The sequence below is a fragment of the Nyctereutes procyonoides genome, unplaced genomic scaffold (genome assembly GCF_905146905.1).
Source record: "Nyctereutes procyonoides isolate TBG_1078 unplaced genomic scaffold, NYPRO_anot_genome, whole genome shotgun sequence".
Taxonomy (NCBI): domain Eukaryota; kingdom Metazoa; phylum Chordata; class Mammalia; order Carnivora; family Canidae; genus Nyctereutes; species Nyctereutes procyonoides.
The window spans coordinates 23,711,742-23,732,691 of NW_026575049.1; the positions used below are offsets into that span (position 1 = coordinate 23,711,742).

Consider the following 20,950-nt stretch of genomic DNA (forward strand, 5'->3'; position numbering starts at 1 on the left):
ATTTAAATGATATTTAACTTTTTGTTTATTTAATGCCATTTAAGGGATGAATCTTTTGAGGAAAAGCCCTGTGTGGGAATTCTTCATGGCCTGTGAGGATCCTGTAAGGATCATGGCCTATAACCAAAAGGAGAAAGCCAAGTTAGTCACCTCCAAATTTCATAAGGAGAACAAACTCCCAATATCACATGTCCACATTTGTGATAATCATCATGATTAAAGAACACGAAGAAGGGCAGCCCGGGTGGCTCAGTGGTTTAGTGCGCCTTCAGCCCAGGGTGTGATCCTGGAGACCCAGGATCGAGCCCCATGTTGGGCTCCCTGCATGGAGCCTGCTTCTCCCTCTGCCTGTGTCTCTGCCTCTCTCTCTCTCTCTGTGACTATCATAAATAAATAAATTAAAAAAAAAAACTGTGATCAGGGACGCCTGGGTGGCTCAGTGATTGGATGCCTGCCTTTGGTTCCGTTTGGGATCCCGGGATCTGGGATCGAGTCCCACATCAGGCTCCCTGCAAGGAGCCTGCTTCTCCCTCTATCTATGTCTCTGCCTCTCTCTCTTAGTCTGTGTCTCTGATGAATAAATAAATCTTTAAAAAAAATTAATAAAACTGTGATCAATAAGGGGCACTGGGCTAGCTCAGTCAGTAGAGCATGCAACTCTTGATCTCGGGGTCATGAGTTTGAGTCTCTGGTTGGGCATGGAGATTACAGAAGAAAAAAAGAAGAAGAAGAAAATTGTGATCCGTAAAACTGAAACCATACCTAACTGATTTCTACCTCCATGTTCTTCCCAGCTCCTTCTGCCTGGAAGGCCCAGTCCTCCTCTGCCTGGCCAGCATCACATGGCAGGAATGTGTCACCCTGGCAGTCGGACCAGTCAGACTACCAGGAGCTCACATCCAGGTCCAAGACCATTCTAGGAGGCCAAGCCAGAGAGCCTCCCTCTGGACGGCATGGGCCTACAACAGAGGAGGTACTAGCTGCTAAATGCATTCATTTGACAAGTATTTATTTATTTATTTATTTATTTATTTATTTATTTATTTGACAAGTATTTATTGAGCAACCACTATATGCTAGGCTCCAGGCATGCAGGGGACTTCAAAGCAGAGTCCGGGGCAACTGGGTGGCTCAGTCGGTTAAGTAGACTCTCCATTTCGGTTCCTATCATGACCTCAGGGTCCTGGGATTGAGCCCCATCCGGCTAGATGCTCAGTGGGGAGACCGCGTGAGGATTCTCTCCCTCTCCTCTGCACCTCCTCCCACTCAGGCTCTCTCTCTCTCTCTCTCAAATAAACAAATCTTAAACAACAACAAAGTCCTGCCTCAAGGAGCCTACAGTGCCCTGGGATGCGGAGGGCCTGGGGGCAGCCCTCCCACCCCCCCATGGAACAGGGTGGGGTGCCCTCAGCCGCAGGGAAGCGCCAGGAAGCCCGCGGGGGCGGGGGCGGGGGCGGGGGCGGGCAGGCCTTGCAGCAGTAAGCCGGGCTGGCCCAGAGGCAGGTGGGGGCAGCGCCCGGAGGCAGGGGCCCGCGAGGTCCTAGGCGCGGGGAACGCGAAGGCGGGTGGAGCCAGCACCGGGGCCAGGCGCAGCCGCCGGAGTGCAGGGCGGGCGTGGCCGGTGGTTTCCGGATTTTCTGTTCCGCATCCCACCGAGCGGGGGCGCCCCCCCCCCGTGACTAACGGGACCCGGAGCAGGCCCTCCGCCCGCCCCCCGCCGGAGCCCAGGCGCGCGCCGCGGGGAGCCGCCACGTGCGAGGCGCGGGGTCCCGCCGCCCCCTCCCCGCGGCGGCGTGAGGGGCGGGGCCGCCGCATGCGCTCGCCCCGCCCCCTCCTCGGGTGACGCGCCGGGGGGCGGGGCCTGGGCGCGGCGGCCCGGCTGTCTCGGCGGCGGCGGCGGCGGCGGCGGCGGAGCGAGCGCGGCGCCACCATGGGGGCCCAGCTGAGCACGGTAGGCGGGAGGGGCGCGGAGACCCCACGCGGCCCCACAGCCCCTGCCTCGCGGACGCCTGGCTCGCCGCCCCCCGCCCCTCCGTCACCGGGACCCAGCCCTCGCGGTGGGGGGGATGCGGGCGGCGGGGGCCTGGGGCGGGCACCGGGCCGAGGGCACTGGGCGCCCCGCCCGCCCGCATCCCCCCGCATCCCCCGCCGGGGTCCCGCGGGGTCCCGCCCAGCGGAGGGAGGAGCAGGCCGCGCCGGAGCCCGTGCGGGTGCGGGTGCGGGTGGGAGAGGGCGCGGCGGGGAAAGTTGGAGGGCGAGGCCGAGGGTGTGCGTGAATGTGAGAGCGCACGTGTGTGCCGAGTGGGAGTAGGTGACACGACCGGACGCGGTGTGACGTGTGCGTGTGCAGAGTGCACGGGAGTGTGAACACGCCTCTGCGGCTGATGGAGTGTATGAAGTGACGGGGTGTGAGGCGTGAGCGTGCATGAGTTTGAGAGCGCATGTGTGTGGCCGAGTGTGACTCTAGGAAGTGGGTGTGGCATGCAGCGTGAGCCCCAGGCCGGGTGCGTGTGAGGGCACAGGTGTTGGGAGAGGCCGGGTGTGAGAGCAGGCCGAGGCGGGAGGGGGTAGAGTGTGTAGGTGATGTGGCCGGAGGGCAGGGTTTGTGGCACCTCCAGCCGCAGTGACAGCGCTGCACCCTGTCTCCTGCCCCGCCTGGGCTCTGGCTCTCCCATGAACCTACAAAGCTGGCAGACTTGTGAGCCCCATTTCACAGATGCAGAAGTGCAACACGCATTTGGCCACCTGTCCGTGCCTGGCAGGGCCTGAAACTGGGCCTCCAAAGTCCACCACCCTGCTGTCCCTTTTGGGTGAGCCCAGGGCCTCCGTCCCTCCCCACAGCCTGCCTCCTCTCCTGGGTTTCTCAAAGGCCCCAGTGGCTGGGCTGGGGGCTGTGCACCTCTGCACCTCGTGGAGGCTGTAGCCAGAGGGCAGCCTCCCACCCCCCATGCGTCCTCTGGTCCCTGGGGCTGGCTGGGCACGGGGAGCAGGCCCCAGGGCTGGCGCTGAGGATCAGGCCCAGAGCCACTTGCCCCCGCCGCCACCTCCACCCCGGGCGCCTGGGACTTGGAGGGCACCCGCCTCCTCCCTCTGGCTCTGTGAGGCTCCTCCTCACTATGAGGCAAAAGGCCTCTTGGTCTGGGTATTTGCTCATGAAATTGTGGCCCAGCCCAGGACTGGGGGAGTGGGGGGGGGCATTCAGATCAAGGAGCAATCTTGCCCACCTTGGGCGAACCTGTGGGCATTACGCAGTTTCAGAGTAACGTCCTCATGCCCCTTCATCACACAACCCACTGACCCTCACCCCTGCTCTGTTTTCTTTTTTTAAGGATTTTATTTATTCATGATAGAGGCAGAGACACAGGCAGAAGGAGAAACAGGCTCCATGAGAGAGGGAGAGAGGCAGAGATACAGGCAAAGGGAGAAGCAGGCTCCATGCAGGGAGCCCGACGTGGGACTCGATCCCGGGACTTCAGCATCACGCCCTGGGCCAAAGGCAGCGCTAAACCGCTGAGCCACCCAGGGATCCCCTGCTCTGTTTTCCCTCAGTGCTTCTCACCTTCATTTGTCACTGCGTCCCCAGCACGTGGCCGCTCCATACATTTTTGCTGAACAGCCAAGGCCTCCTGGTAACCCCCTTGTGAGGGGCAGAGCCCTGTTTGGGAGTCAGGAGAGACTCACCAACTCTACGGCCGCCTCTGTCCAAGAGATGGGCAGAAATTGCCCTGCTGGGATCCCCATTGGCCCAAAATGCCCACAGCAGACCCTAGCTAGGCCTCCTGGTGCACAGGCTCCACAAGGTCTGCGGGAGGCTAGCTCGGCCCCTGGGCTCTGGGCACCAGACGTCTTATCTGGGATGTGCAGGCTCTGCAGGAGGTCGCCTCCCATAATACTCCAGGGGGCCCCAGCTGAGGGCTTGGCGCTCCAGTCTGCCAGCCCCCTGGGGGGAACATTGAGGGATTGGCCTGCCATCTGGGACTGTGGCTCCCCTGCCCCCAGCACGGCCGTGAGTGCTCAGTGGGCCCTGACAGGTCACCACTACAGGTAGAGTCCCAGGCTTGCCACTACCCCGCCACCCCCACCCACCCCCAGCAGCTCTGTGCCTAGTCTGTGGCCCTCACCCCTCGCCCAGGAAAGCAGGGCTGCATGTCCTCTGCTGAGAGCAACTCTGCTGTGCACCTGCCCCTCCTCCTGGGTTCCCCCCCCCCAGCTGCAGAACTTCCTCCACTCCCTCCCACTTCCTTCTACTTCCTGAGAAGGGGACCAGGAAGGAGGGGGACATTCAGATTCCAGCAGGATAGCTGGTGGGCGACAGGCAGGTAAGCCTCCACACAGGGAGCTGGCACCTGGAGAGGGTAAGCCTGCCCACTCAGATCTAACCTAGGTGGAGTGGAGGCCACGGTCCCAGTAGGGAATTACAGGGAAGGGTGAGCAGTAGGGCTGGGTGCCCTCTGTGGGGTAGCAGGGCCCCTAGGCAATGGTGGGGGGGTGCTGGGGGCTCCCTGGAGACATCCTGGGACTCCGGCTGACCCTATTCCCTCTCCCCATTCTGTTAGCAGAGGTGAGGAAAGGCAGGTGGTGGGTTCCCCAGTGGGCAGAGCATGGCCTGGGGAGCGTCAGGTCAAGGCCTGGAAGGCAGCTCTCCCCTAGACCTCCGAGTGGCTGTGGTGACATGGTGTTGTGTACATACGTACGTGCGTGTACATGAGTGTGTGTGTACGAGGCAGCTTGGCTGAGGAGGAGCTGGGGTGGGGCATTGGCTTCAGCCTTCTGCTTGCTGTTTACTCTGCCCACTGCGTTCAGGGGTGGGAGTGGTGCTGTGGGCCAGGAGTGGGGTGCAGAGTTCCTCCACCCCCAAGGCGTGGGAACGGGGCATCCCTGCCCTCTGTGAATCTGGTAAAGGCTTCAGTTTTCTGGAGATGAAGCCTTTACCTTTCCACTATACCCTTTCCTCTGTGTCTTGTCTTCCTCACTGCTTGAGCTCCTCAGGGGCAGAGTCCCCTGGCTTGCGTCCCTTGAATCCAGCACGAGCCCTGGTAGGTGTGCTCACTGGGGTTTATGGCCTGAAGGACTAACTGCCCACAGCTGCCTCCCCAGATAGGAATTTGTACGTATGCAAAGTCCACCTCTGCTTCTCTCTTGGCCACATGGTGCCCGCGGGCATGGAGAGGCAGTCTTGTACGGTGACTCAGTGCGTGGACTGGAGCCAGGTGCCTGGGTTCAAATCCTGGCCCTTGGGCCAGTTCTGTCACCCGGGCCTGTGCTTCTTCACCTGGAATGGGAGCGGTAATAGCTCCCGTCTCCCAGGCTTCAGGATTATGTGAGATAATTATGAGCAAAGCAGCTGTAGGTTGCTCTGCGGAGCCCAGTTATTGGGAGTGGAGACTGGAAGGAAGGCTGACATTTATCAACTGCCCACGTGAGCAGCTCCTTCCGGCCATGGCACTGAGGCTACCATACCTCTGGAAGGTGGGTGTGCCTAACAGGATCGAAGCTAGGACCCTAACCACCTTGGCCTGTGCTCTGGAGCGCTGTGGGTTTTTAGAATGAACAGGGTAAGCTGGTGCCCCGTGCTTGCATGGGATGGATCTGGCCTCTTGCCCTGGTTCCTGAAACTTCCAGACAAAATAAAAAGAGCCAGAGAGAGACCTGGGGGGATGGGGGTTGTTGTTTTCCCTTCACAAACTTACCCGCAAATATTTACTGAGTGTTTCTGCTCTGAGCCCTGGGGGTGCAGTGGTGATGAGACACAGATGCCCCCACCCTTCTGGGGCTTCTGCTCTAGGGTCTGCCGTTTTGTGTCAGCTGTGACCACACGTGGGCGCTGGCCTAGGCATTTGAACCAAGGCTGGCATCCAGGGTACCCGAGGCTGGTACTGGGCATCCGGAAGGTCTGTAGGAGGGCTGCAGCCCATGTTCAGGACTTGCCCTCAGAGCTGTCGACTTATGAATCTTTTTCATAGTCAGTGTTGGCGGGCTTGGGGCAGGTGAGAGAGAAGTGACAGCAAATTGGGAACCCAAGCCCAGACTCCACCCTGGGCCTCAGATTCCTCATTTGTCAAATGAAGAATGCAGTCGGCCTGTCTCCCACGGCTGTGGGGCAGTGAAGCAAGGGAAGGTTCTTTGCCAATTATGCTAGGAGCTGCAGGCCAGGGGTCTTACATTATTAACTAAACTTGGCTCTGCACTTAAACAGCTGCGCTGGGGAAAAATAAAACTCCAGGGAGCACCAAACACGACTCCCAACTGGTTCTGACCATTGAGTCAGTTCATCTCCAGGACTCCCTACTATGGTGATTTCCTACAAGTGTAACTCCACTTTCTCCCTAAACAGCGTTCCCAATGGATATGGCTTCTCTGATTGACACGGAGGGGCCCGTAGCAGAGCATCTGCAGAATCTCCTCACCCCACGGAGTTTGCTGAGGGGAGCAGGGGCTGCGGAATTCTGCTGAAGGCCTGATTAGCCAGGGAGGGGCCAGCCAAGGAAGATCTGACATTTGAATTGGGCTCTGAAAGTTGAATAGCAGTTTCCTGTTTGGATAAGGGAAGAAGAAGGGCATTTGGGGCAGAAAGAAGAGGATGCAAAGGCCAGGGGCAAGAAGGACACTTGGCCAGAGTTGTAGCCATGTGGGAGGGGCCTTGAATGTGGGCAGTAGGCAGCTGTCGTGAGTGTTTGAGGACAGAGTGGGCGCCCTGCCGGTCTGGCAGTTGGGGCCTCACTGTGGGAGGCAGGATATCAGAGCGTTGGAGTGAGTGGGATTTGGGCCTTGGGCTCTGTGGCTGGGGCACAGCGAGGGCGCCTGTCCTGGGAGGTGGCTTAGGAAGAGCTAGACAGGCCTGGGGCTGGGTCTTGGCTTCACTCCGACTTCCTGTAGGATCATACGCGAGTCAGTTATCTGAGAAACAGGGACAGTAATATCCCTTGTGAGTGTGGCCTTCTGTGGATTGGCTTTGGTGCGACTTGGGGCAAGATACAGACCTTCTCTGGGTCTGTTTCCTCATCTGTAAGCTTGTGATAATAATCACGGCACCTATGGCCCGAGGTCGAAATTAGGATCACCCCAGGTTGCTCACATCCCATTCTCGGAGCAGTGCCAGCTTGGAAACGTTAGCCATATCTGCTGTGTGTGTGGCCTTTCCCATCTTCCTGTCTGTCCCCCCAGCCCTGGCTGGAACCATCCTCTTGCACTGGAGGAAGGCCGGGGCCTGGAGAGGCTGAGAATCTGTCCTGAGATCCTGAGCTGGGGTTTCAGACCTCGGCCTCCCGAGCCCTGAGCCCAGGGCTGCCAACCAGGCCCTTTAACGGGACCCAGGGTAGGGGAAACACTGAGTGGTCCCTGGGATACGGTGGGTGCCGGATAAATGGGCAGCGGCCCCGCCCTGGCTGTGTGATGGGTGGGGCTGGAGAGGGGAGCCCTGGCAGGATCCCGGGGGCCTTTGCTTCAGACCCATTAGTCACAGAGCAGAGCTCTAAAACGGGCCTGGAGGCCCTGCCTGGGAGAGAGGCACATTGTTCTGAGCCCAACAAAGGGCCCGTAGCCATAGCCACGGCAAGGAAGCAGCAGGGCCGGTTTGGGGAACAGCGGCCAGGCCTGCCCTGGGATCTCTGTGCTCTGCCCCTCCTTCACCTGGGTATCCCATCTCCCCGGTGGTAGAGGCCCACTGAGGGAAGCAGGAAAAGCCCCTGTGTGTGCACCCATGTTCTTTTTTTTTAATTATTATTTATTTATGATAGGCACACAGTGAGAGAGAGAGGCAGAGACACAGGCAGAGGGAGAAGCAGGCTCCATGCATCGGGAGCCCGACGTGGGATTCGATCCCGGGTCTCCAGGATCGCGCCCTGGGCCAAAGGCAGGCGCCAAACCGCTGCGCCACCCAGGGATCCCTGCACCCATGTTCTTCTGTGATCTGGGCACCCCTGGGGCAGAGCAGTAGCTCTTATCTCTCTTCTGCAGATGAGAACACTGAGGCTTCAGAGAGGCCTCGGGTACTCAGCCAGGGCACCCTACCTGGGTTGAGAGAAAGTGCAGGAATCCCGGCAAGGCTTATGGGAAGCCAGGGAGCAGCGGGTGGGCCTTGAGAGGTAAGGGTCTTCTCACCCAGCCCTGAATAGAGCAGGGGGCCACTTCCAGGTCAATGCTCTGCAGAACACACTACCTCAGGAAGCCCACAAAGGAAGCATAGAGGCCTCCATGCAAGCCAAGAGCTTGGTTCTGAGCTTCCTGGCAGCCAAGACAAAAAGAGGAACTTGTAGGATTATGATAAGGTGAACACATGATCATTTGCTGAGAGAACTGGAGTCGGGGAGGTGTACTACTGATGGTTGGATGGAGAACAAAATGTGAGACAGCTTTCTGGAGAAGCAGTGTTTTGTGTGGACTTTGGATCTCAGCCTCTGGACCACCAGTGTGTGAGCTCCTCCCTACCCCACCCCCACTTTTTTTTTTTTTCTGACATAACTTCAAACTTACAGTAAAGTTGCAATCATGTATGAAGAACTCTTGTATACTTTTTACCCAGATGGACCCGGTGTTAACATTCACTATATTTGCTTTATGGTGTGTGTGTGTGTGTATGTGTGTGTGTGTATCTTTTAACTATTTGAGAATAAGTTACAGCTACGATGCCCCTTTGCCCTTAAATACTTTAGTGTGTATCTCCTAAGAACAAGGACATTCTGTTGCCTAATTACAGAGCAGTGATCTAATCAAGAAAGTAACATTGAGGGGCGCCTGGGTGGCTCAGCGATTGAGCGTCTGCCTTTGGCTCAGGGTGTGATCCCAGAGTCCTGGGATCAAGTCCCACATCAGGCTTCCTGCATAAAGCCTGCTTCTCTCTCTACCTATGTGTCTGCCTCTTTCTCTGTGTCTCTCATGAATAAATAAATAAAATAAAAAAAAAAGAAAGTAACATTGATGCAATGTTCTTATCTAATCCATGGGCCTTAATTCAGATTTCACCAGTTGTCTCACTATTGCCTTTTATAGGGGCACCTGGCTGGCTCAGTCAGTTGAGCATCCAACTCTCGATTTTGGCTCAGGTCACGGTCTCGGGGGTCTCGGGGTCGTGAGACTGAGCCCCCAAGGGTCATCCTCCTTGCTCAGCAGGGAGTCTGCTGGAGATTATCTCCCTCCCCTTCTGCCCCTTGCCTGGTGCCCTCTCTCTCTGTCTCTTTCTCAAATATTAAATAAATCTTAAAAATATATATATATTGCCCTTTCTAACTATTTTATTTCTGGCCCAGGATTTAATCCAGAGCCACGCATCACATTCCGGGGCTGTCTCTTTGGCCTCTCTATTGGTTTCCCAGGACTATAAAAGTCACCACAAACAAGCTTAAAACAGCAGACATTATTCTCTCACAGTTCTGGAGGCCAGAAGTCTGAAATTAATGTGTTGGCAGGGCCATGCTCTCTGAAGTCTCGGGGAGGGTCCTTCTTGCCTCTTCCTGCTTCTGGTGGCTGTCAACAATTTTTAGCTTCCATGGCTTGTGGCCACTCACTCCAGTCTTTGTCTCTGTCTTCATGTATCCTCTGAGTCTTCTTTCTTTTATAGGACATTTGTCACGGGGCTTAGGGCCCACCAAGATAATTCCAGGTGATCTCCTCTGAAGATTCTTGGTTTGGTTGCATCTTTACAAAGACCCTTTTTCCAAGCAAGGTCAATTACCAGGATCTGGGTGGATATATCTTTTGGGAGCCACCACTCAACCAACCACAGCTTCCTTTAATCTGGACCAGTTCTCTGATCTTACTTTGTTTCTTGTGCCATTGACATTTTTGAGGAGTCTTGGCCAGTTATCCTGGAGAATGGGCCTCCCTGTTTCCTCAAGGTTAGAAGCAGATGAAAAGATCCCATTTCACGGATGGAGAAACAGCTCAGAGAGGCTAAATGATTTGCCAAAGGACAAACACAGCTAGAAAGGGCAAGTGACCAGTTGTCTTCCTTTGCAAGGGTGTTCTTTTGCAATATCCTGAGCAGTGAGCTATCTGGCCATGGGAGTTGGGTTTTCTGTTTTTTAAAAATCTAAACTGGAGCCTGGATGGCACAGTTGGTTGAGAATCCAACTCTTGGTTTCAGCTCAGATCAAGATCTTGGGGTTGTGGGATCGAGCCTGCGTGGGGCTCCATGCTCAGCACAGAGTCTCCTTGGAATTTTCTCTCCTCCCACTCCGCCCCTCCACCCCATACTCCTGTTCTCTCTTTCTCACTCTCTAGAATAAATAAATAATCTTGGGGGGGGGGAAGTCTACTTAAAAAAAATTAAAAATAAAACTCTAAGCCACCTCTTAGGGTCTTTGCGAGGTTGAGATGTGGGGGGCAGGGAGCTGACAAGGAAGAGCCTCTCAAGGTCACACAGCAGGGTGAGTGTGGGCCAGATGTTTAAGAGTGTTATTGGGGAAGCAAGTAGACTCAGGTTCAAACTGCAGCTCTCAGGACACCTGGGTGGCTCAGCCGGATAAGCATCTGCCTTCAGCTCAGGTCATGATCCCAAGGTCCTGAGATCGAGTCCTGAGTCGGGCTGCTTGCTCAGTGGAAAGTCTACTTCTCTGCCCCTCCCCTGGCTCTTGCTCTCTCGCTCACTCATTCTCTCTCAAATAAATAAATAAAATATTTAAAAAAAAATTGCAGCTCCCCACCTGCCAGCTGTGTGACTGTGGGCAAGTTGCTGAAGCTTTGTGAGCTGTTGCTTATCTGTAAAGTGGTGATGACAACCCTCTGAGGGTTTCATGAGATTAGCCCCTGCGTGGGGCTCATCATGGTGCTGAGCGGCAGACTCTCCGAGTTTCAGGGGACCTTGCAGATCACCTGGTCCAGATCAGTTCAGAGAGGGAAGGGACTTACCCAGGATCACACAGCCAACAAGGAACAGAGCTCCCCACTGCCCAGTTCACTGCCTCAACTGTCCCTCGCTTCTGAAGGCAGAACTCCAGGGCTCAGGAGTTTGTCTAAATCGAGCTGGCACTTGACATCACTTAACAGGACCAGGGAAATTGACTAAAAGGGGGGGAAGGAGAGAGGGAGCACAGATACACAGTGCTCAAGACTAAGCACAATTACTTGTGAACTTTACTCTGAGCTTCCTGGCAGCCAAAGTGAAAAGGGTTACATGCTCAGTTAGTTATGTAGCTTTCTTTGTCCTGATTCCTCTGGGAAATAGAGCTTTTCCAGTGACTTAGGAATACAGTGATAGGTTTCATGTGCCTGATTTTTGTGACTTCTCCCAGCCGGCACTGAAATGGATGCTGGGGTTGGTTCCCTGGATGAAGATTGTGAGGAGAGGGTGCTCCTGGCAGAGGGGATGGCGTGACCAGGGGCCTGGAGGTGTGAACCGACTGGTGTGTTCGCGGGAAAGGCAGGTGGCAGGCTGCTCCCCGTGCCGACACTGACCTCATGGGTCTGTCCCTGTCATTTCAGTTGGGCCACGTGGTCCTCTCCCCAGTCTGGTTCCTCTATAACCTGCTCATGAAGCTGTTCCAGCGCTCGACCCCGGCCATCACCCTTGAGAGCCCGGACATCAAGTACCCACTGCGGCTCATTGACAAGGAGGTGAGTGCCGGATACTGTGGGGCCTGCAGGGTCTGGGCCCATGGGGGCACCTCCCCCTCCCTCCCTGGCTGCATCACAGCATTTCCTGTCACCTACTGTGTGCTCAGGGCATGGGCCCCCCTCTGATGTAGGTCGTGTTGTCTGTCTACCTTACAGATGGGGACATTGAAGCGATGTCCCTTTCTAAGGTTCCCAGTAAGCGGCCACAGAGTCTCGAGCCCAGATCTCTGACCACAGAGCCTGTTCTCCAAACCACGCTCTATCCCACAGAAGGCCAGAACAAGAGGGACCCCTCAGGACTTTTGGGTCAAAGCACCCATTTAACAGATGGGAAAACAGAGGGCAAGAGAGCACCAGGGGGGCATTGGACATCACACTGTGGGTTAGGGGTGGAACCAAGACTCAGACCTACCCCCACCTTGATCCCGGGTGTTTCCCATCCCAGCACCTTTTCTTCAAGCTAATGACTCGTCCCCAGCGCCACAGTCATCTACTCAGAGCCAGGTGTTTGTTGGACCCAGGTATCTTCCACATCTCTCCTGCAGCCCTTCTGGAAGGCCTATTCCTGCCCTCCCCATCGGATCCTTTTCCTTTTCAAACATCGGATCATGATTTAAAACCATCCTCTCCTTTGCCTTGCCTCCCTCCAACAGCTGCTCTCCCTACTCCCCCTCATCAGAGCCCCTCCTATGTGCTATTTCTGGCCACTGGCAGCTGCCTCGGAAGGGTGTGGCAGGGAAATCTGAGTCATGGAGAAGAGAAAGTCACCTACCAGGCCCTGAGCCCCGGTCCCGGCTCCACCCTGGACTCCACACAGAGTCTCAGGTCCCGGGGCTCCGGGTGGCTGTTCCAGACGTGTGCCTGTTTTCATACCAGGAGGGCACAGACAAGTCAAAAACCACAGATAAGAAAAAAAAAATCACCACTTCCCAGAGGTTTTTACCAAGCTTTATCTTCTCCACGTTTTATATATATTTTAAATTTTCATTTTCATTCCAGAAGTAATCTATGATTGATGTGTGCTCATAATAGAAATTCTGCGTGTGAACCACTAACACCCTGTGTGTCGCATGCCCCACCACGCCGCCCCTGTGCAGAGGGTCCCATTCGTGGGCCAGTGTGAGCCTTTTTTGGGCATCACATTCACGCATGTGATGTGTGGAGTTTTAGGTCTGTGTATACATACCTACTCTCCCTTTTTTTTAAATTTTTATTTCTTTATGATAGTCACAGAGAGAGAGAGGAGGGGGGCAGAGACATAGGCAGAGGGAGAAGCAGGCTCCATGCACCGGGAGCCCGACGTGGGATTTGATCCCGGGTCTCCAGGATCGCGCCCTGGGCCAAAGGCAGGCGCCAAACCGCTGCGCCACCCAGGGATCCCTCTCACTTTTTTTTTAACCTGATTTTTTTACCCAGCCATTCCACATGGACACCTGATCATGTCTACCCCAAAGCTGGTTCATTATGTTTGATGACCATCTAGTATTTCCTCCCAGGGATGTCACACAGTGGACCCGCCATCAATCCCTTTTGATCAAGCCTGTGGCAAATGTCTTAGCAGTTAAATCTGCCCCCTCCCCGTCGTAGCCTAGTGGTGGCTTTTGGAGGTCAGCAGGTGGGTCTGCTTTTTGATATTTTTGCTACGCTCCCCCAGGGGCACAGGGAGGCCCCCACTGCTTGCCTTTTCTGGACCTGCTGATCCTCAGGGTCCCCCTGAAGCTCTGGGGGTCCGCTGCTCAGCTCATCGTGGCCAGCAGCCTCCTGAACGCCAGCACGGAGCTGAGCCCTGCATAGATGTTAGCCCCGTAACTTTTGCTGTGCCCTGTCCCTATTAGTGTTTTCCAGCACAATAATTATCAGTGCCCTTCCCTCATTTCTGTGCTGCTTTCAAAAATTGTCTGGCGTATTTTCTGACCCTGAGCCCCAGGACTAATTGATAATTCTGGAATCTGTTCCCAAGAGGCCTGGGGGCAAGGTTTCTGGGGGAGGCAGCTTCAGGCCTGGGCTGCTGGGGTGGAGAGAGCGCTGGTTGCCAAGCCCTGTGTCCTAAGTGGTGGCTGGGCTCTGGCTTTCTGAGATAGGCCACCTGGCTCTGCTCATGCACTTCAGGGACACTCAGAATGATGCTCTATTCCTTTGGAGAAGTCTGTTGCCCTCCCTCCAGGTGACGGCACTATGTCCATCCGTGGGCCTTGACACATCACCTAGTCTTGTGTGGACATGAACTGGTGCTAGACAGCTGCCGCCCTTCTGAACGGCCCTGCATACCCGGCTGCAGGGGAGACCCCACAGGGGCTTCAGGGAGCTGGGGCATGGGGTCTGTTTGCAGCTCAGACCACAGCTTACTGCGGGAGGCTTGCCTTCCCAGACCTTGGTGTAAGACCACTTAACAGGTGTCTGGCTCCCTCCTCGCTCCAGCCTGGCCCTTAACCAGCCTCTGCCCCACTCTGGAGGGGAAATGGCCCCCACCTGCCCACCCATTGGCCATGCACAGGATAGAGGCCTGGCTGGGGGGTCTCAGCCGTGGCCATGACCTTTTGTGCAGTGGGGCTGGCATGCCTCCTGCTCTGTGCAGCCTTGCTGTAGTCATGGCCATCCCATTTCTCGGGGGGCTATTAGTGTAGTCATGAGCCCCCCTCTTGTTTCCCAGGCCTGGGCATGTGGGCCTTGTGTCCGCTCTGACCCTAGTTTGCCAACCCAGGGCCCAAGGTCTTCCTGCTACCCAGGACACTGCCCGAGCTGATGACAGGGATGGATCCTCCCTCTTGCCCCCAAGATTTTCTGGGCCATCTTGCAGTCTCCCTTTGGGATTCTGAGCTCTTTCCCTACTCTGATCACTTTGCTGTGTGGCTCTGGGTGGGTCATTCCCCTTCCCTGAGCCAGTGAGAATGGAGGCACACGCAGTGTGTGGCTGACTCCGGTGCCCTCACACTCATGTGTGCAGATCGTGTGTCACATGTGGCATCAGTATCCCTTCTCAATTACATGGGATGCGAGGAGCTCTGAGGTCTGGGGGCTGCTCTGCCGTGGGTGGCATCTAACAGCTCGGGCCTCTTTGCAGGTTATCAACCATGACACCCGGCGGTTCCGCTTCGCTCTGCCGTCGCCCCAGCACATCCTGGGCCTCCCAGTCGGTGAGTGCGGCCCTGCCCCTGCCCGAGTGTAGCAGGGTACTAGGTCAGAGGTAGGAGCTTTGCACTTCAAATAGGGAGAGTGGGGAAGGCTTCAGGGACAAGGTGACAGCCACACTGGACCTTCAAGGATGAGTGTCAGAATGAGAGGGGAAATCCCTGGTGTCCCTGGCAGTGGCACCAGCAGGAAGTAGCAGGTAGGTGTGGCAGCAGGAAGCTGGGACAGAATGGGAACCGCTGTGGGGGCAGGAAGTGGGCACTGGAGCCCAGGCGAGGCCAGCCTTTGAGGGCAAGGCGGATCACAGAGCAGTGGTTGACTAGACCGGGCGGACCCTGCAGAGATAGTCGGTGGCCCCGTCAGGACTCCCGTAATCACCCCTCCTCATCCTGCAGGCCAGCACATCTACCTCTCAGCTCGGATCGATGGAAACCTGGTCATTCGGCCTTACACGCCCGTCTCCAGCGACGATGACAAAGGCTTTGTGGACCTGGTCATCAAGGTGAGATCTTGGGGCCGGAACCGTGTTGGCAGGGGTGACCGCATCCCCTGGAGTCCGCTCTCTGAAGGCCCAGTGCTCCCTTGCACCTGGTTTCTGAATGAATAGCAAACTGGAGTTTTCCAGCAAAAGCCAATGTGGAGGTTTGGCAGAGGGCAGGGTCTGGGGTTCAGGATGAGTGTCTTCAACTAAGGACAGATCGTCTGCACAAGAGAGACCAGTAATGTTGACCAGCTCGTGCAGAATTCACTTTCCTGCTCTTGGACCAGCAAAGCCTAGGACACTGGGTGCCTGGTCATGGCCCCAGGGGCCCTGCTCCATTACAGTCACACAGCCTCTGGGACCAGCTGGTCCTTTCCTGAGCATGTTTCCCTAGGAAACAGCCCAAGGGCCCCTCAAGAGTAGTGCGAGGAGCTCAGGACCATTGTCTGGAGAGCTGGGAAGCATCAGGATGGAGGTGGGTGCACACCGTGGAGGAGATGCAGCCATTAGATCAGAGGGACACACAACAACCAGCAAGGATCTTCAGAATCACTCTGGGCGCCTGGGTGCTTCAGTTGGTTGTCTGACTCTTGATTTCGGCTTAGGTCACGATCTCAGGCTCGTAGGATTGAGCCCCAAGTCGGGCTCCATGCTGATCCTGGAGTCTGCTTGAGATTCTCTCTGTCTCTCTCTCCCTTTGCCCCTCCCCCCTTGCACGCATGCTCTCTCTCTAAAAAAAAAAATCACATTGAGTGGAAAGAGAAATGACAACCATAGCATAGTATGTTTTTGTGAAAATTAGAAGCACAAGCGTTACTGAACAATCCACGTTCTCTGGGGATCCCTGGGTGGCTCAGCGGTTTGGCGCCTGCCTTCAGCTCAGGGCGTGATCCTGGAGTCCTGGGATCGAGTCCTACATCAGGCTCCTGGCATGGGGCCTGCTTCTCCCTCCTGTGTCTCTGCCTCTCTCTCTCTCTCTCTCTCTTTGTGTGTCTTTCATGAATAAATAAAATCTTAAAAAAAAACACAAAAAAAACCAACAATCCACGTTCTCAGATTACATGTCCAACAAATGTGAACCAGCCCCAGGCCAGTGGGGGTGGGGAGTTGGAGACCCTCCCAGTAAAGGCCCAAACTGCCATGAGCACCCCAGTTCAGCACTCCTGGGGCCCAGGCTTGCTGTCCTAACTGCAGTGTGTGGGGTCCACACTCACAGGGGCTCACAGGGACTCACAGGGTCCTGGCGTGGTACTGGGTCCATGAGGGCAGGAACGGAGCTGGGCCTGGGTCCCTCCTTAGCTTGGTGTCAATAGATAAGATTGTACTGAGTGCCTAGGCCCACGTCTTTGCCTGGAGAGTGGACACTGAGACTAAGTACCTGGAATGGCACAGAGTGGGGCGGGTAGAGTGATGGGAGCTGCTCCCCCCAGGCAGGTGACAGAGAGGTAAGACATGGAGGCCAAGGAGGCATTGACCAGACAGGATGGAAAAGGACCTTCCCAGTGCAAAGGCCCCTAAGGTCAGAAGGAGGCTTGAAGACCTATGAAGCCAAAGAACAGAAGCTTCAGAGGACAAGAAGGGGAGGGGTGCTGGGGTGCCAGGCAGTGCCTTGGGGGTCCAGTAAAGTTTGGGGCTTTGTCCAGAAGGAAAGGGAAGGTGATGAGGTTCGAGCATCTGTTCTTGTTAGAATCACTCTAACCGGATGGGGAGAAGGTGTTGGGGGGATTTCAAGTAGAGGATGGGAAACTCAGGAAGACCAGGCCCCCTCTGGCTCAGAGACCTCCCTCCCTGCTCCCCAGGGCCTCCCTGGCCCTGGACAAAGGTCAGAGTCCTGGCCTGCACATAGTTCTGCCCCCCTCACCCCCCATCCCTGCACTTCCCCCACGCTGACACTTCCCCTGTGCTGTAGCCAGGATGAGCTCTTCTTTCCCCCTGAGGCCAGGCCTTTTGGGCTGCCTGTCCCTCCCCAGCCACTCTTTCTCTGCCCTCACTCCTGCTGGCCCCTTGAGGCCCACCACTCCCAGCCCTGGACAGGGTGAGCCGCTCACCCTCCATCTCCCCATCTCTTTCTCCTAGCACTTCCTCTTCCAAAGGGGACGTTCCCAAAGGACAGAGAGGAAAATTGCTCCAGGAACACTGTTTTTATGACACTAAAAGTGGAAAGAACTGAACATGCACAGGAGGGGCGAGGCTGAGCCCAGTTCCCAAAACCTTTTCTGTGCGGGCAGCGTGGGAATCTCCCATCGGGAGGGGCACAGAGACAGTTCTTGGCAGAACATGAATACATCAAGCCCTCGGCTTGGTTGCCTTGTTCAGGGGGCAGACATTTTGTGTTCGGAGGGGACGTTAGGGAGAGGCAGACTCCTGGGGGCCTGGCATGCAGATGGGTGAGTCTAGATGGGTGGACGGGGCACACGGGAGAGCCACACAAAGGCCGCAGAGAACCCCAGAAGAGGAGGTGCTTCCTTCCCTCCGCGGCCCAAGCTCACCCCTATGACCCTGGGAACCGGGCCTGAGGACAGTAGGTGTGTCTTGCAGGTTTACTTCAAAGACACCCATCCCAAGTTTCCTGCTGGAGGGAAGATGTCCCAGTACCTGGAAAACATGAAGATTGGAGACACCATTGAGTTCCGGGGCCCGAATGGACTGCTGGTCTACCAGGGCAAAGGTGATTTGGGTTGGAATGTCCTAAGGCCCCGGCAGGCACAGTGAATGCTGGTTGCAGGCCCCGATCCTGCTGCTGTCTGGGTGGGTGACCTTTGTTGGGTATGCAGTCTCCATTGGGGCCTCAGTTTCCTTGGCTGTGTATGAGGGAAGCTGGCTAACACAAGGGTTGCAGACTGGCTGCCCACAGACCAGCTTTGTTTGAAACTAGACAGGTGAAGGCATTGAGCCAGAGCACCTGTGGCTCCCCAGCCTCACCACTGCCCCCCACACCATCTGTGGTGGGAACAAAGGGCTCATCCACCTCCTCTTGGCTGGTATTGCCACCATCCCATCCTCTCCCTGCCCCCAACTTGCTGGGGTTGTGCGATGGCCGCCTGCCCCTCAGACCCCCACAGCAGGGGCAGGTGCTCCAGCCCTCCAGCCCCAAGCATGGCATGTGTGAGAGCGGGGTCTCCTCAACTCCTTCTCCCTTCTCTCCCCAGGAAAGTTTGCCATCCGTCCAGACAAGAAGTCCAACCCCATCATCAAGACAGTGAAGTCTGTCGGCATGATCGCCGGAGGAACCGGTATTCGAGCCCGAGACCCTTGTTGAATCCCTGGCAGGCAGATGTCATGGGTTAGGGTCAGGTCAGGGCAGGGCATGGGATTGGGCACAGATTATAAGCAACGGGAGGCCAGTTGTCTGGGCCCCACCCCTCCACATCACCCCATGTCTGCCTGGCACTAGGTGTGTGTGTATGTATACAGCCGGTGCTCACTCAGCATGTGGGGGGCTGCTGTTTTGCAGGCATCACCCCGATGCTGCAGGTGATCCGCGCCATCATGAAAGACCCACATGACCCCACCGTGTGCCACCTACTATTTGCCAACCAGGTCAGTGGGTGTTCCTGAGTGATGCAAACTGGGCTGCTGCAGAGAGGGAGCGCAGGGCCCTGCGAGGCACCCCTGAGGGGGTCTGTGTGGCTGCGTGGCTGAAATGTGATGGTGCTCTGAGCATCTTAAGCACAGGCAGCTTCCTGCGGTTGGTGGGGGTCAGGCTTTTCAGCCTAGAGCCCATGTCTGACCTGAGTGGGGCTGCTTCAAGTGCTGAGGGATAAGGCACCTGGAGCATTCCCTCCCCCTGGGATTTGCTCCCTGGCTGCTTTCTCAGAATCTCAGCACTCACTCCACAAACAGAGTTAGGAACCCAGCAGTGAAGTGAAGGAATGCTGGCCGGGATGGGGCTGGCCTGGGGCTAGAGGGGCTGAGAGCACCGCTGCCTGCAGGCCCAGAGCTGGGGGTGTAGGGACAGAGTTTGGAATTGGTCTCTCCGACTCCGGAGTGTATGTCCTCCACCCCACTCCTGCTGCCTGCCTGCCCTGGCCTGTTGTGTGGCCTTGGACAAACCACTTTCCCTCCCTGGGCTCTGCTCCCTCACTGTGGAATTAGCTGATGAAGCAGGGTCATCCCAAGGATCTTTCTAGGTTCAATGTCTTATTGAATATGTGAATTTTGCAAAGTAGCTTCCCTTTGGGGGAAAGCCAAGATGAGACACCTGCCCTCCAACAGCATGGGGGCCATGCTTAGGCCCCCATATCTCTCAGATATGGTTCAGGTCAGCTTGCCCGAGGCCCCATCTGGCCCAGGCATCTGTGAGGTCCTTGGACTCCCACAGCTGCAGGAAACTGCCTTGAGGCCAACTGTGGGGTGGCTTTGATGAGGCCTGGGGGGTGGGAAGAGCCAGTAATTCAAGCTGGTGGGATGGAATGGGATGGGGTGGGGTAGGGTGGGGTCCGGTGGGATGGGAGGCTGGTGGTGCCACTTAGTGCTGCTGGGTTAGTCTCTGGAGGCCATCAGCCCGGTGTCACCTGTACAGGGGATCCTCAGGCCTGTTAGCCCACTAGCCAGGGTGGTGGTGGGATGCTTCACTTTACAGCTCTGAGCTCAGACACCCAACAAGTGTCTCAGAGGAAGTAGAGTGGGACTAGGACTTGAGCCAGAGCATATTTTATGAAAAATAACTGTATTTTAGAAAATATTGTCTCATTTTACATGTTTGCAAGCCTTTGTATTGTCTGGCTTAATGGAAGCGGGCTGGGTTCCATACCGCTTTTGCATTTGGTTGGGGCAGTGTGGCAAGTTGCACAGCCTTTGGAAGTGCCAGTGTGCACTCATGATGGCAAGAGAGTGAAAAATGCAAAGAAAATGTTAGTATTATGTGAGGACAGCATGTCTGTGCACCACCAAGAAAGTTTTGAGAAGAAAGAATAGCAGGGAAGAATCAAGCCCGCTGGTCGGTGCCAGTAAAGCATCAATGATGGGAGCAGTGGTTCCTGAGCCACACGTGACCACTGGGCTTACTGGACTTGATGCATTTCTGGGTGACACAATGGAAAGCCTAGGCTGCTAGACTGTGCTGGAACATGCCAGAACATGTAGCTCTTTACATTTAAGTTAATGAAGGTTAACTAAAATTTACAACTCACTTTCCCGGCCTCAGTAGCCACATTTCATGGGTTCTGTAGCTACCTGTGGTGCGTGGTGACTCTGTGGGATAAGAGATCTAGAATATTCCCACCCCTGTCATTGCAGAAAGTTCTGCTGAACAGGACCGGCCTAGAAACAGACCCAAGTATACATGAGACTGTGCAGGTGATGCGGGTGTCGTCTCAAACCCGAGGAGAGAGATGAAAGGAGTGTTGGGTTAGTTGCTATGAATTTGGAAAATAGCAATAGGGAATAGATCCCTACTTTAGCCTTGCAGTAAAGTGAGGTTTAGGTTTAAAATGTACATGTAGAAAAGTGAAGGGTTAGAGGTGCTTGGTGAACATTTTTATGAGTATAGAATGAATGAATGAGGAAGGGCAGTGTAAGCAAGACACCAGAGGAGAACCCAGCTGCTTACAAGTGAGACAACACCATAAATAAGGTAGATAAATAGCAGGGGGAAAAATCCATATGACATCACCAATATAGAAAGAGTCTTTTCATGGGCAGCCCCATGAGCCATGGGTGGCTCAGCGGTTTAGCACAGCTGTCAGCCCAGGGCCTGACCCTGGAGACCCAGGATCAAGTCCCACGTCGGGCTTCCTGCATGGAGCCTGCTTCTCCCTCTGCCTGTGTCTATGCCTCTCTCTCTCTGTG

General features: G+C 55.7%; 1 protein-coding gene across 1 annotated transcript in view; it reads left to right on the forward strand.

Annotated features, from left to right (window-relative positions):
* The first annotated feature begins 1,822 nt into the window (after nt 1–1,822).
* The window catches only part of LOC129511859 (NADH-cytochrome b5 reductase 3), a 29,103-nt gene continuing 9,975 nt past the window's right edge, over nt 1,823–20,950 (forward strand). Inside the window, exons 1-7 of the mRNA XM_055328958.1 lie at nt 1,823–1,951; nt 11,419–11,550; nt 14,612–14,684; nt 15,075–15,181; nt 17,699–17,828; nt 18,310–18,393; nt 18,615–18,700. Coding sequence (XP_055184933.1) covers nt 1,931–1,951; nt 11,419–11,550; nt 14,612–14,684; nt 15,075–15,181; nt 17,699–17,828; nt 18,310–18,393; nt 18,615–18,700 — 633 coding nt within the window. The 5' untranslated portion in view covers nt 1,823–1,930. The remainder of the gene's footprint in view (nt 1,952–11,418; nt 11,551–14,611; nt 14,685–15,074; nt 15,182–17,698; nt 17,829–18,309; nt 18,394–18,614; nt 18,701–20,950) is intronic.